We start from the raw sequence: 14,993 nt of genomic DNA on the forward strand, positions 1-14,993 counted from the left end.
TATATATATAATTTGTATTATAAATATAAATATTTTATATATAAATAACACATTTTTCTTAAATATATATACATGCATGTGTGTCTATATATACAAAATAATTATGCATTAGATATTAATCGTGATTAATCATTGAATATACTTTAAAATGTCATCTATCAGTCAGAAGTCATTTTTTTCCTCCCAGTCTTAAGTTCAGAAATCCTTCTAATATGCTGATTTATAAGTATAGCGTGTTTAAAATGATGTTTAATTAAAAAAGTTTAGGCTAATTTAAATGTTTTAAGGCTGAAAAAGTTTTCAATTCGTGATTGATTATTGCCGTCACTTTCTCTTCACTCGGTTACTCAGCCTCATCCCTATGAAACATATTATTAGGAGAATGTGTGGACGTTCTTTGAACTTTGATAGATGCCATAATCAAGTCATTTGGTGATAAAAGGTAATTATAATGGTTAATATTGACAATATCAGGCCTAGGTGTGCTCGTCTTTGTCTTTGGGTCCCCAGAGTGCTCTAATCTCTATTTTTTTATTAATCAAAAACTGAATTTGTTTGACATTTTTTCATCCTCTCAGTGAAGCCGCCAGCTCTAGTCGCATTTGCAGGTTTCTGAAAGCGCATCTGATGCCGGCGTTATTGATATGCTTGTTTTCTTGTTATAATCCTCCCCCGTGAGCAAAACGGTGAGTTAAGAAGGAATAGAGGAAGACCCTGATATTAACCATCTGCTGTATTTTCCCTTTTGGGTTCGGCCACCTGAGCATCAGCCATTGTTGCCTGCTGTTCACAGAGTTTTTAGATGAATACAAATAAGCTAAATGTAAAAAGCAGGTGGATTAGAGGCGACTGCTTCAGGGTGGGTAAGCGGCTTAAACGGAGAGCTCTACAAATCCCTTCCAGGGATATATATCTTCTCAGCTCTTTCTCTCTCTCTCTCCGTTTATGAAACTCTTTATTTTTGACCTTTCAGGCAAAAGCTAAGCACTTTTTAAGCAGTGTGAAATAAGGTCTTCTTATGCATGAGAATCATAGCAGGGTGATGTTTAAATCGTTTCTGATTTCTGATACCCTCAGGAGTTTTTCTCTTTTTTTTTTTTTTAATGCAAATAATACAGACTATACATATTTATTCCAAGTCATCTCAATGGCAAAAATATTTACCTGAATTCACCCTACATGCATATTTAGTTATGAATGCACTTTTACCGTTTGACATCCGACATGTCTTCCTCAAGATGATACACAACTCTTTTACTTTCTGCCTCTGCTTTTTGCACAGGAGTTATTGTCTTAATTAGCAACATAAATATCCCCTTTAATGCTTTGCTTGAACACTTCTGTCACCCAGAGGAAAGGCAGGTGGTCAACAGGGGGCAGCAGAGATCCACTGAAATCACTCTTCCCTTCATGCACGTCTTTACATCTCTTCAAACGGTGACGTTCGGGTGAAACACTGAAGGCTGAAAGCTTGAAGGAAGCATCAATGCATGTCACCGCCTACTAAGCAGACAGTGCTTTGGAATATTCTATTTTAATATAGTCTACTTGCATAAATATGAAAAGAAATATTACCGGCCACTTTATTAGGTACACCTGTTCAACTGCTCGTTAATGCAAATATTTATTCAGACAGCAACTCAGTGCTTGAATACATGATCAAGATGATCTACTGAAGTTCAAACCGAGCATCAGAATAGGGAAGAAATGTGGTTTAAAGGACTTTGGCATGGTTGTTGGTCTGAGAATTTCAGAAAATGCTGATCTACTGGGATTTTCACGCACAACCATCTCAAGTGTTTACAGGAAATGGTCCGAAAAAGAGGAAATATCCAGCGAACGGCAGTTCTGTGAGTGTAAATGCCATGTTGATGCCAGGGGTCAGAGGAGGTCGAGCTGATAGAAAGGGAACAGTAGGTGCGTTTCCATTACAGATTTACACAAAAAACTATTGCGAAATGACGGCGTTTCCATTAGCCGATGTTATGCGACTGAAACGTAATTTTTTCCTCTCGCGATCAGTAAAGTCATTCCAAAAATCATGGCGATGGATGTTGGGAGGTTTACGTACATCCCAGCCATATTAATAATATGTGTGTTATCCAAGCATTAATGGTAAGGAAAGACCCTTATACTTGGAGCGGCTGGTGTTTCTGGGTGTTTCTCCCTCATTTCTGCTTCGAGGTCTTGATTGTGGCATTTCTTTGAGGTGTAGAATCCATTATTCCTGTAATTCTTTTGTCTTTTATGAATTTAATAAAGAACTCTGTCTTGTATTCTGTCCAAACACACCGCGTCATCTACGTCAGCTGACCTGTAAATGCGCAAAAACTGTTTCCATTGCAGTTTTGCGAAATATTTCTTTTTCGAATTGCCTGAAAAAGCACTTCATGCGAGCGTTAACACTTTTTTGCGATAAATGGAAGTTTTTGCTAAATTGATGCGTTTCCATTGGGCGTATTTTCAATTCGCATTTTCAATTTCGAATTGACAACACACTGACGTCAGACGCACGCCCGTTTACAAACCAGTCAATGTCAAGATGCAGCCCACATAGATGATGACAACAGGACACAAGTACTTAATGTAAAGTTCTTTAGTGCGCTCGCATAATTGCAATGTGAAACCAAACCAAAACTTAACAAAATAACTGGTTCCCATCATCCAAATGGATAAATTCGGCACCTTCCCTCCCGTGCTCTTTCTGACTAATGTGTTTAGGTGTCTTTAAAACTGTGATTCACTCTCTCAACAACCTTTCGGTGGATTCAGATGGTGACAGAAGGTGAGTGTGTGGAGCTTATATACGGCCCTTGAGGGCCCTCTGAGAGCCGATACCACAGTGACGGCGGGCTGTGAAGTGCAGATTAACAGTCTGAGAGAAGAACTTGATTCGCCGTAAAGCTGTAGCACTTCTACAGCAAGCGTAAAAGATTGATGGCTGAGCTGGTGCAGTGGGTGCACAATAAGGCCCTTGCTAGCAACAGGAATAAAGCGAATCTGAGTTTCTTACAGTATTTGTCCTTCAGCATTCCTCACTGTGCTCCGGCTAAGGTCAAAGTAACAACCTCAACTCCGATTAGAAGATTTTTCTTTATGTTGTGCTGGGAAATAATGCGTTGTGGCATCCAAAAGACTTTTTTTCATCACCGTTTCATAACTAAAAGCTCAATTTATAGCTGTTTAATGTCTTTAAAGCAGCTTGCTTTGGTCCTACACTGTTAAAAATAAAGTGATGCCACAGAAGAACCATTTTTGGTTCCCCAAAGAACCTTTCAATGAACCCTTTTTCAGTGGAAAGGTTCCATGGATGTTAACAATTCTTTATGGAATCAATCCATATTGATCCATATCCAGATTCATCACCATTTCATAACTAAAAAAAACCCCTCAATTTACAGCAATTTATTGTCTTCAAAGCATCTTTTAAAGCAGCTTTCTTTGGTCCTACACTCTTAAAAATGATATTTTTATTAAAAAGGATTATTATTATACACAGAAGAACCATTTTTGGTTCCCCAAAGAACCTTTCAGTGGACCATTGAGGAACCATTTTTTCCTAGTGTGAAGAACCCTTCACCAATATGGATTTCATTTATGGAATCAAAGAACCATTATTTTTAAGCGTAGAGACTGATGTCAGGCTAGTTTTTGTGGTGTGTTCCTCTAGTCAACTCTATAATCCAGCGGGAGTTTGCCTGATTCAGCATGTTGAATCGCTGTCGTGAGATAGATCGCTCTGATTGGCCGTTCAGTTTAGCGAACGAGTCTTTGCGGTGTGTTTAAGGCAAGCGCAGTTTTTTTTGTCCCAGACACAGCCGACGCGAGGGCGACAACACTCAACTTTGATCACCACTATTTTTTAATGTCGGCTTGGTGTCTAAGCCCCACTGAAGTGTCTTGGAACGCGCAGCTTTGTTTGATGCGTTGATGTAATTTCCGCTAAGACGGGACATATTGAATAGCTCCTCCCCCTTTTCAAAATAGCCAATAGTGTTTAGTTTACCTCACAGACTGAGGTCCGCGAATCCAAGCGCTGATGACACATTGGATTCAATAGTAGATGTGTGAATAAATTCTAGCCATTTCATTCTTATCCAACGTACTGTTGGATAAAACTCGAGCGTTTGAGCAAACGAACACACATCTCCAACCCATATTGCTCCGTGACGTGTCAACACTCGCTTCGGCCAGGTGATATTTATAGCATAGGGGGCGGAGCTTTAGATTCTGGACAGCGTTTGATTGGACAGAAGAAGCGATGACGTCATAAAAATCCGTGATCCATTTTAGCGGAAGTGAGAGACTGTAAGTTTTGAATGCTTATATCTCCTAAATGCGAATTTTGTCATTGTTTTGTAATACACCAGCTCATTAATAACCTTAAGGCTAACATATTCATACTAAAAGCTAAAAAACTTACATTTTGATTTCAGGTGTCTTTAAGAGTGTAGTTCTGACACAAAGTACATCTGCTGGAAACTCGTCTGAAGTCGCCCGTCCACTTTTTCTGATTAGTGCACACCTTGCCGAAGACTCTTCTTGGTGACTTTGCAGTGTCTGAGTTTCAGTTGCTTGACAGATGGACTACAGGGACTAGCGCTCAATGCCTGCCTCATTCTCACTCTGGATCCCCGGTGACTTCGGCTTGGGTTAGAAATCACTCTCTTTTCGACCTGTGTATGCCACTTGCTCTGTAACTCTCACCGTAACCTTGTCCCACTAAGACAATGAGCAAAGGCTTTGTCGAAACTTGACACATCCGGACACACGGCTGGTTTCCTCCCTTGCCGTTTCTTTGCTGTATTTTGCGAAGGGCAAACATCCTATTTTACATATCACTTTTTTTTGCTTTAGTCGTAGTTTTTGTCTTTTGTTGAAAATATACTTTCAATTTAGTCAATATTTTTTCACATCATATTCATTCATTTTAGTCTGTGTTACTCTGACTAAAATGGCATATAATTATGGTGTGTGCAAATCTAATTTTAAGTTGACGGGAGTGCAAAATAAAACCAAATATCACGTGTTGTGAAAACCTGCTCTTCTGAAAGCATAATGATAAGTAGACTATCGTAATAAAATATTGTGAATTCATTATGCTTTAATTTTCATTGTCCTTTCATTTTAGTGCGGTATGCAAAGTGAATTCACAACGTACAGTTTCAACTCACACCCCAGGCATTATTGACTGAGTACAGTGGGTATTGACTAGCACTGTAGGCCTGGTTTAATATGACTAAAGCTACTGTCTCTTTGACCTGCTGGAGTCTTGCCTAATGGCCTAAGTGCTTGTTATTCGCAAGCTGTCTGCTTTATTGATAATCAGATGGCAACCCACCAATACAGCCGTCAGCTGACAACAGGAATTCAAGACCCCTGCCAGCTTACAGTCAGTCGTAGCTCCTCCGCTCGGTTAGGGCATTAAGGTTCCCGAGGTCTAATAATCACGTTCGTTCTAAGTAAAAGTGGACCTGTGAAGATAGTCAATTTCAGAAATAAAGTTGTTTTGACTGATTTCCAAACTCTTGCAAGCTCTGTCAGTTTTTCTTTTGGAGTATAATTGGATGATTAAAAATAGTCTGAGTCCACAAAATAATAAGTAATATACAGGGTGGGCCATTTATATGGATATATGGTCATCTGAAGGCAATTGTCTATGGTGTGAAGATACGAGATGTGCAGCACCTGAAACTACAGATACTGGATGCCTGTGCTGGCATTTCTCCTGCGGTGTTGCTATCAGTGTGTGAAGAGTGGGAGAACAGGGTTGCATTGACAATCCAACACAATGGGCAGCACATTGAACACATTTTATAAGTGGTCAGAAACTTGTAAATAACTCATGAACAAATAAAGTTACGTTGAAACCAAGCACACCATTGTTTTTCTTGTGACATAAGTTTGATGTGTCACATGGCCCTCTTCCTATTGAAAAAACAAAAGTTGTATCCAAGATGGCCGACTTCTAAATGGCCACCATGGTCACCACCCATCTTGAGGAGTTTGCCCCCTCACATATACTAATGTGCCACAAACAGGACTTTAATATCACCAACCATTCCCATGTTATTACGGTGTATCCATATAAATGGCCCACCCTGTATATATATATATATATACCAAGGAAACAGAGGTTTTGAAAGCTGGTTACAGGGGAAAAAATGTATATATATAATATATTCCTTAGTATAATATTCCTCTGTTTCCTTGGATTTTCATGTGTAAATCCTGAAGCGTCATTGACAAATATGTTATCTTGTAAAATGTGTAGTACCGCCACTCCCTAACCCCATAACCAGACATAGGCATACTTTATTTTATTTTACTTTACTTTATTTAGTTTATTTAATTGAATTGAATTGAATTTTGTTTTGTTTTATTTTTTGTTTTATTCTAGTTTCTTTTTTTATCTATTATTTATAATTTAATTAAATTAATTAATTAATTCTAGTTTATTTTGTCCTCTTTTATTCTATCCTATGCTCTTTTTATTTTATTTTACTTTACTTTACTTAGTTTATTTAATTGAATTGAATTTTGTTTTGTTTTATTTTTGTTTTATTTTATTCTTTCTTTTTGATCTATTATTTATAATTTAATTTAATTAATTAATTCTAGTTTATTTTATCCTCTTTTATTCTATCCTATGCTCTTTTTTACTTTACTTTGTTTATTTAATTGAATTGAATTTTGTTTTGTTTTATTTTTTGTTTTATTTTATTCTAGTTTCTTTTAAAAAAATCTATTATTTATAATTAAATTAATTAATTAATTAATTAATTCTAGTTTATTTTATCCTCTTTTATTCTATCCTATGCTCTTTTTATTGTATCTTTATTTTTATTTCTCTATTCTATTCTACTCTGTGTTTGGGAGAAAAAAAAAAAATTCAGTTCTGGAAATGTGATTATCCAAGTAATTTCGGACCCTACCTCGTGAATGACAGGAAGGTATTTGGGATCTTCCACTATGAGAACTGCAGATTCTGGTTGTAAGTCTTTTTAAAACTCTCAGAAATTGCTTCCAAGCACAGGCTCTCGATGAGGGTCAGGCTTTGAAGATGAATGGATGGTGTGTTGTATTGATTTTTTTCCACCCCATATTGGTTCCATAATCCTGGTTAAGCATTAGGAGATTTAAGCACAGTCAAAGGTTTCTGAACCAGGATCTTGTTAACCATGTCTTTCCTTTTGGGCCCCACTGACCTTTCAGCGCTGGTCCAATGAACACGACGCACAAGTTTATCAGTGTATCTCTCACCTATTTTCATCTGAAACCTTTGAGGGTTTAACATAAGACATTTTTTGTTGTTGTTGTTAGGATTTAAATAAGGTTGCGCCTGCTCGGTGGTCACAACTGAAAATCTATTATTGCGTTAGATGCCGGGCGTCCTGCACTCGGGGATCGATACTGCTTTGTCGACAGATTCGAGCCCCTGCTGTGCTCGGCTGAAGATGAATTAGATTTTTCTATAAAAACGCGAGCTTCATTCTGCCATTGAGCTTATCGCAGCCGTGTGGGATGCTTTACTCTTCACCTGTGCTATTTCATCCACTGTTATTACTGCTGCCCCACTCGCGTTTTCCCATTCTCTATCTGTCCTCATCTGTTATCTATTGGGCACATTTCTAATTCCAAACGGTTATGATCTGTATTAAAGTTTACGGCTTAAAGATTAAGCTTTATTTAGTCCCAAATCCACCTGCTACCATATTCCTTTCATCACATTTCCAGGAATTCCCTTCAACTGTCCTCCCCTTTATCATTTATGCTCCAGACCATGCTTTCCAATGGACTATTCAGACTATACACATGATTATATAAGCACAGCATACTTCCAGTCAAATGTCTGGATACTAACTCTTTATTTATTATTGCCATTTATCATGTTAAATAATAAATAAATGAATAACCTAAAACCACAATGAATTTGATTAATATAAATGTGTATATCTGGCTGTTTCCTTGCAGTAATTTAAAATCTTTCAGTGTGTTCTGCGAAGGGCAAACATCCTATTTTATGTACCACTTTGTCACTGATATTTACATCCCTGCATTGCGGTGCCAAACTTGTGCAGTGTAAAACGATGCATTGTTGGAAGATGCTTAGCAGTAGCAACAGACAGCCAATAATAATCAATGCTTTGTTTGAACAGTCACGGAAATGCATGTAATAAACAGTTATTTCAGTGTTTGAGGGGAAAAATGTCAAATGGTGACCGAAAACAAGACCACTGGAGTGAAGAAGAGACTGTTGTGCAATGCCAGAGCGTTTATGTAATCAGCAATACCTAGTTGCATAAACTGCTAAGTTAGTCATCCAAGTCTAATTTGATACCGAACAGTAAGACTGATTACCCCTAACTAACTGCTAGTTGATCATTCTAGTTCTTGAAACGCAGTTTTAACATAATGCCTGTTTATGCAACTGGCCCCTGGTCGCATTCTACGTTTGTCCAATCACTGACACTGCAAATATGCTAATATGAAGGTTAACCCGGGGTTTAGGAATGTTCAATGTTCAACGTCAATGTCACGAACTGCTTTGAGACACGAAGGATCCAAATACAGTATTTATTGAATAGGGTAATCCCAAGACGTAATCCAGAGTACAGGCAAGGTCAAACACAGGCAGGCAAGTCCATACAAACAAACACAACATGTCAGGGAACACGGGCAAAAAATACACGGAACAGGCAAGAAATCCCAAAACCAAGAGACATGAAACCAGGGAGAATGCTCGGAATTGCAGTGTAACACTAAACAAGACTTCGCAGGGAATGACAGAAAGATCCAGGCTTATATAGGGTGAGCAAACAAGAAGATGAGACGCAGGTGAAAACAATGAATCCAGGCAGAGAATTATGGGAGATGTAGTTTGTGAGGGAATGACAATAGTCTGTTGTGGAGTGCCCTCTGGTGGCTTTCAAGGGCACTCCAGCTGGTGACGTTACAGTCAGCAAAATAAATACCTAGAAGTATGAGAAGTGTGAAATGTGATTGAATTTACCATCGGTTTAGAGTTGACCAGGGTTAACTAACTAGCCTCTATGTATATATATATATAAATGAACTAAATAACTTTTTTACAACAAAAATGAAACATCACTGAACTTACTTAAGCTGGACTGTGACGCTATTTTCCTCTAGAAACAAACTTTGTTGCATTATTTTCCTGTTATCTCTGTAAAGCTGCTTTGAAACAATTTAAGAAATTTAAAAATAATTGTGACTTGACTAGACTAGCCTCAAGTGGATCTTCCAGCATGTGTGTGTGTTGTGTTCCAGGTGGTGATGAAGATCATCAAGCATTACCAGGAGGAGGGTCAGGGCAGTGAGGTGGTGCAGGGGGTGTTGCTGGGGCTGGTGGTGGAGGACCGGCTCGAGATCACAAACTGCTTCCCTTTCCCTCAACACACCGAGGACGATGCAGACTTTGATGAAGGTAAGGGAATAAACCTGTGCTTCTTTGCACTATTCAGACAGGATTTATTTCTAAATTACATTTGAGTTACAATTATTAAAGTAAGACTGCCATCAATCTGCCATCAATATTGTTGCTTAAAATAGAATCTTATTCATGGATCAAATTTAGCATCATATTGGTTCTTTTGCACCGGGTAGTTTTAGGAACTCAGCAGAGATTATCGGTTTTCCCGATATGTAAGCATTTTCCCATAATCAGGTTTTGTAATATCGGATTCACCGATAAATGGCGCCACAGAAATAATATTGTTGCTTGTTCAGTATTGTTGCTTAAAGGGATATTTCACCGCTGGAAGGATGAATGTGTATTTAAATTGGGTCATTTATGTAGTAGAAATGTGAAATTATTTTAGAAGTTGGTGCCTTCTAGACCGAGAAAAGCCAGAAAATGTATTTTTGGCTCATGTGGATGAAAGACTACAACTCCCAGAATGCACTTGCTTCGCTGCCCTACGAGGCCACTCCCAAGCCACGCCTACCGGTTACAGAGGGCAGTATGGGAAGAAATGATACAACTAGGCTACTAGTCGACTCGAAACTGAAAAGACGGCGTTTTATCGTGAGATCCCCCTATGGGCGGGTTGAACACATGCGAAACGAGCTCCTCCTACTGGCTGTAGTCTCTCGCCTCTGGCCAGAAAAGCCTCAGATGCTAAATGACGAGTTTTGCGTCGTCTGAGGTTTTTTACCAGACACACAATACAGAAATCTCTCGTCTCAGGGGGACATGAGGGAGGGAAGCACGGTCATTCGCATGGTTCCTACTGATACAAAGCTTAATGCTAATCGGTGAAGTATCAGCAGCCATATCACCCTGTAGCCCAAGACTGGTTGCCCACTGAAGCTAAGCAGGGCTGAGCCTGGTTAGTACCTGGATGGGAGACCTCCTGAGAAAACCAGGTTGCTGCTGGAAGAGGTGTTAGTGAGGCCAGCAGGGGGTGCTCACCCTGTGGTCTGTGTGGGTCCTAATGCCCCAGTGTAGTGACGGGGACACTATACTGTCAAAAGAGCACCGTCCTTCGGATGAGACGTTAAACCGAGGTCCTGACTCTCTGTGGTCATTAAAAATCCCATGGCATTTCTCGTAAAGAGTAGGGGTGTAACCCCGGTGTCCTGGCTACATTCCACCATTGGCCCTTACCAATCATGGCCTCCTAATAATCCCCTTACATTGAATTGGCTCTATCACTCTCTCCTCTCTCCACCTATATCCGGTGTGTGGTGAGCGCACTGGCGCCGTTGTACTGTGGCTGCCGTCGCATCATCCAAGTGGATGCTGCACACTGGTGGTGGTTGAGGAGAGATCCCCTGATATGATTGTAAAGCGCTTTGGGTGTACAGTAGTACATATGAAAGCGCTATATAAATGCCCGATTCTATTCTATTCTATTCTATTCTATCCCTTTCAAATAGAATTTTGTTCATGGATCAAATTTAGCTTCATATTGGTTCTTTCGCACCGGGTAGTTATAGGAACTCAGTAGGGATCGACCGATAATCGGTTTTACCGATATTTAAGCATTTTCCCATAATCATGTGTCAGTTTTGTAAGATCGGATTCACCGGTAAATGGCGCTACAGAAATAAAACAATGAATAAATATCAGTTCTGTATATCGGTTATCGGGCACATAAACATGCAAATAATTGGTATCGGTAATAAAAAAAAAATCAATATCTGTCGATCTCTAGTACTCAGTTATAGGAACTAACCACCAGAGCGGTCCCCTGAGAACTGAATTTTTACATATCATCAAAGGAGACTCATATATCATATCGCTCAGCAATAATCATGTTCAATTAGCGTGATTGACATAATATTGACCAAAAATAATAAAAAATAAAATTATACTGATTTTTACCATAATTGAGCAGCCCTAATGTAAACTGTGTGTTTACATGGCTTTTTAAAAATGGCGGGTGCTGGTGTTTCACAAATGCGTTCACAAAAGTAGCCTAAATTGTGCTAGCCTAAATTGAGCCACTCCAAAAGGTGTTCCAATAACTAAAATCATTCATCAGCAAAAAGCGGGTACTTCCGCCAGTAGTTACAGTGACTATGAAAATGTTCCTCCGGTGCAAAAGCTCCTATTGTATCATAGTAATACCCATCAGAACTGATGCGACTCTGTTGACTTTCTCAGAAATAAAATTAATATATTTTTGGCTCCCTGAAGAAATATTGAAATAATGTTATAAGCAGCTTTGGGGAGAAAGCCAATGATTTAGTGACATGGGTGTTGAGATGTGGTACATTAAGCACTGATGGAGTGCAGATTTACAAATAAGAGTCCTGGGAATATTAATGCGTTCACTGCTAGATAGTGATCCTGCTATTCCAGTTCAATGTAGATCGTTCTGCCTTAAATTGTGTCTGATAAGACTGTCAACAACTTTCTGATTTGATATGCAGCCATTTGGTTGGAAACACCTTTAGCACTTTTCTTCCTCTCGTTCTTCTTCTTCATTCATTGCATTTCTCAGTGTGCCTAAACACACAGAAAGTAGGTAGATGGATAACTAGATGTATAAACCATCATAACAAGATTTGAACCCCGAACAGTTATGTTTGTAGCCCTGTATTTTTATCTGCTAATCTGCATTGTCCAATTAGCCACAGTGTTTGAATGAGGGCCATTTGTATCTGACTGCAGATTTTCAGTTGTTGCTTAAGGGTCTGTCATATACAAATGGAAGATGATGCTGTTATTCAAATTGGTGTTTAACCAGCTATAAAAGTATGATATATTGTTTTATTTATTGTTGTTTAATGCAGTTTTGCACACAAGATCGAAATTAAGCGACATTTATTTCAGTTACACCAGGGAAATTTCACTTTTATCTCTCGTCCTTGCGTTTCATCGCACATTAAACTCCTCTACAAGTGTAAGCTTTTGTATTTTATCACACCGCTGTGTCTGGCCTGCCAGCTCGTCCGTGATCACTAAGGCAGAAAAACGCCATCGTTGATAGTCGCGCTAGTAAACGGCAGAGTAAATTGCTGTGTAATTCAACAGAAACCTGTATCGGAGTAAAGGTTTGGGGCTCAGCTTCTTTTTTTCTTCTTTCTACAAGTGTAAGCTTTTGTATTTTATCAAGCCAAGGCAAGTTTATTTATATAGCACATTTCATACACTATGGCAATTCAAAGTGCTTTACATAGAAAGGAATAAAAATAATCACAAAATAAAAGCAAGGAAAATTCAAACAGTTATTCAAGATGCTTTACATAGAAAGGAATTAAAATATCACACTATGGCAATTAAAAGTGCTTTGCATAGAAAATAAGCACAAAATAAAAGCAAGTGAAATTAAAACAGTTATAAAAGGAATTAATGGGGTGGTATAATGCCCTTTTCACAAGATGTAAAATAAATCTCTGATGTCCCCAGAGTGTGTGTGAAGTTTTAGCTGAAAATGACCCACAGATATTTTTATATAGCATGTTAAAGTCGTCACTTTTTGAGGGTGAGCAAAAACGCACCGTTTTTGTGTCTGTTCCTTTAAATGCAAATGAGCTGCTGCTCCCGGCACAGGGGGCGGAGCTTCAAGAGCTCGTGTCCTTTTACTTCACACGCACATGCACTGAAAAGTTCAAAAACGTTTAGCCTTTTATGTTCAAACCGAAGTCAGACAATGATGGAGAGACTCAAGAAGAAGTGACAACATGTAGAAGCAACAGGACATTTCTGAATGGTTAGTTGATGAATTTATGTAGCTTATGTGTCGTTATCTTCAAGTCATTGATTAGCATATTCTGTCTTGATAATCTATAAATCGTGTTCCGGGGGCGGGGTTTATGTAAATTTTAGGGTTGGTGATGTCACTAACCCGGGAGGAATGTGGTGTAGTCTCTACCAGCCGTTTGTTGTAGTCCTTAAAAAGCCATTTCTTTAAAAGCAAATATCTCCCTTTGCTTTGAGCTTTGAGCGTCGTAACTTTGCAGATGTTGTTTATGCTCAAACAGCAACATTACACACTAACTAAAGCTAGAAAAGTCAAATCATATTCAACCACCCCTTTAAAAGAGGTAGATGATACATAGAATAAACTTCTCATCTGGCAAAACACCGGTGTTTCTTATTTTAGGCCTGCCAGCTTGTCCGTGATCACTAAGGCAGAAAAACGCCATCGCCGATAGTCGCGCTAGTAAACGACAGAGTAAATTGCTGTGTAATTCAACAGAAACCTGTATCGGCGTAAAGGTTTGTGGCTCAGCTTTTATAGGGCTTCTCCAGAGAGCGCTAGCCAGAACGCCGCGAGAGAAGGGAGAATGAGAACGGTCTGGTTTCAGCACAGAGCGAGAGTTGTTTATTGGGTTTTACGGCCTGCGAGATCACAGGTGTTGGCCAGCGAGATGTGTCGTGCGTCATGCGAGGGAGAATGAGGCAGGGTTGGATTATTAAAAGTGTAATGGGCTGTAGAGGCTCTGAAATGGAGGCAGCAAAGGAACCAAAATTGACTACGGTGTTGTTTTGTGGGACACCAAAATGGGGCTGGGTGAAAGGACCATAAATACCGCAGTGGTAGAAAAAGTTTCTGTTCATACTGTGAGATATCCATGCCGTGATACAAATATAAAAAAATAAGTCAAAATTAAAGCAAAAAAATATATAGTCAAAACCGTGCCACTTAAAATTAATCTCTTATGATGTCTCTTGCCTCTTTGGTTTGTCAATGAAGTTTAAAATGTGAAAATGTGTTTATTAAAGTATGTTAGTCACTAGAATTAAAAAATGTGCAATGCTAGATGACTATGTGATATAATAATAATAATAATAATCATATATTAGATGGATAAATATAAGTAGGAATATATATAATTCTACTAGTAACTTCTAATAATAATAAAACATGTTTAATTATTCACTTGAAAAAATATTGTAATATAAAATATTGTTATTAATAATAATTAGTGCTGTCAAACCGATTAATCACAATATATTATATACATATATTATATAAACACACTTTTATGTTAGATGTGATTAATCACGATTAATTGATTTGAAAGCACTAATAATAATATATAATATAATACAGAATAACAATAATTTATTATTATTAATTATTTTTAGTTATTAGCATTATTATTAATACATTTTTAGACATTATTACATGATGATCATTTAAATAAATAGTAATAAGAATATATTAATAATACAGTACGTAACAAACATGTATTAATGACTGTTTGTTTTTATTATTATTTATTTTAGTTAAATATCCATAACTATATATATTATCATCAGTGTGAAATAAAATGATTCATGCAATAATATAAGATTTTGGTAATACCGTCTGCTCCGAAGTGTGTTGCACTAAATATATAAGTAAACACACATATAATTGAGTCCATTTTGAATGCGTTAGAAGGAAAAACACGAGCACCTTTAAATCAGCAACTGACTTTAATGTCTCACGATGCATTTATCGGGAAGAGTTGAGTTCGCTCTAATTCTAAATGAGAAGTATTAAGCCTCAAGCGCAGTGCAAGTATACATT

At 38.0% G+C, this 14,993-nt stretch overlaps 1 protein-coding gene across 3 annotated transcripts in view; it reads left to right on the forward strand.

Moving 5' to 3' along the window:
- The window catches only part of eif3hb (eukaryotic translation initiation factor 3, subunit H, b), a 76,930-nt gene that overhangs the window by 10,566 nt on the left and 51,371 nt on the right, over positions 1–14,993 (forward strand). For 2 of the 3 annotated variants that reach the window (XM_084423402.1, XM_084423401.1), the window contains exon 3: positions 9,292–9,448. In XM_084423402.1, coding sequence (XP_084279528.1) covers positions 9,292–9,448 — 157 coding nt within the window. Of the gene's footprint in view, positions 1–1,651; positions 1,918–9,291; positions 9,449–14,993 lie in introns of those variants that run through there. The other variant, XM_084423403.1, reaches the window with a different exon arrangement.

Source organism: Rutilus rutilus, assembly GCF_951802725.1.
Source record: "Rutilus rutilus genome assembly, chromosome: 11".
Taxonomy (NCBI): domain Eukaryota; kingdom Metazoa; phylum Chordata; class Actinopteri; order Cypriniformes; family Leuciscidae; genus Rutilus; species Rutilus rutilus.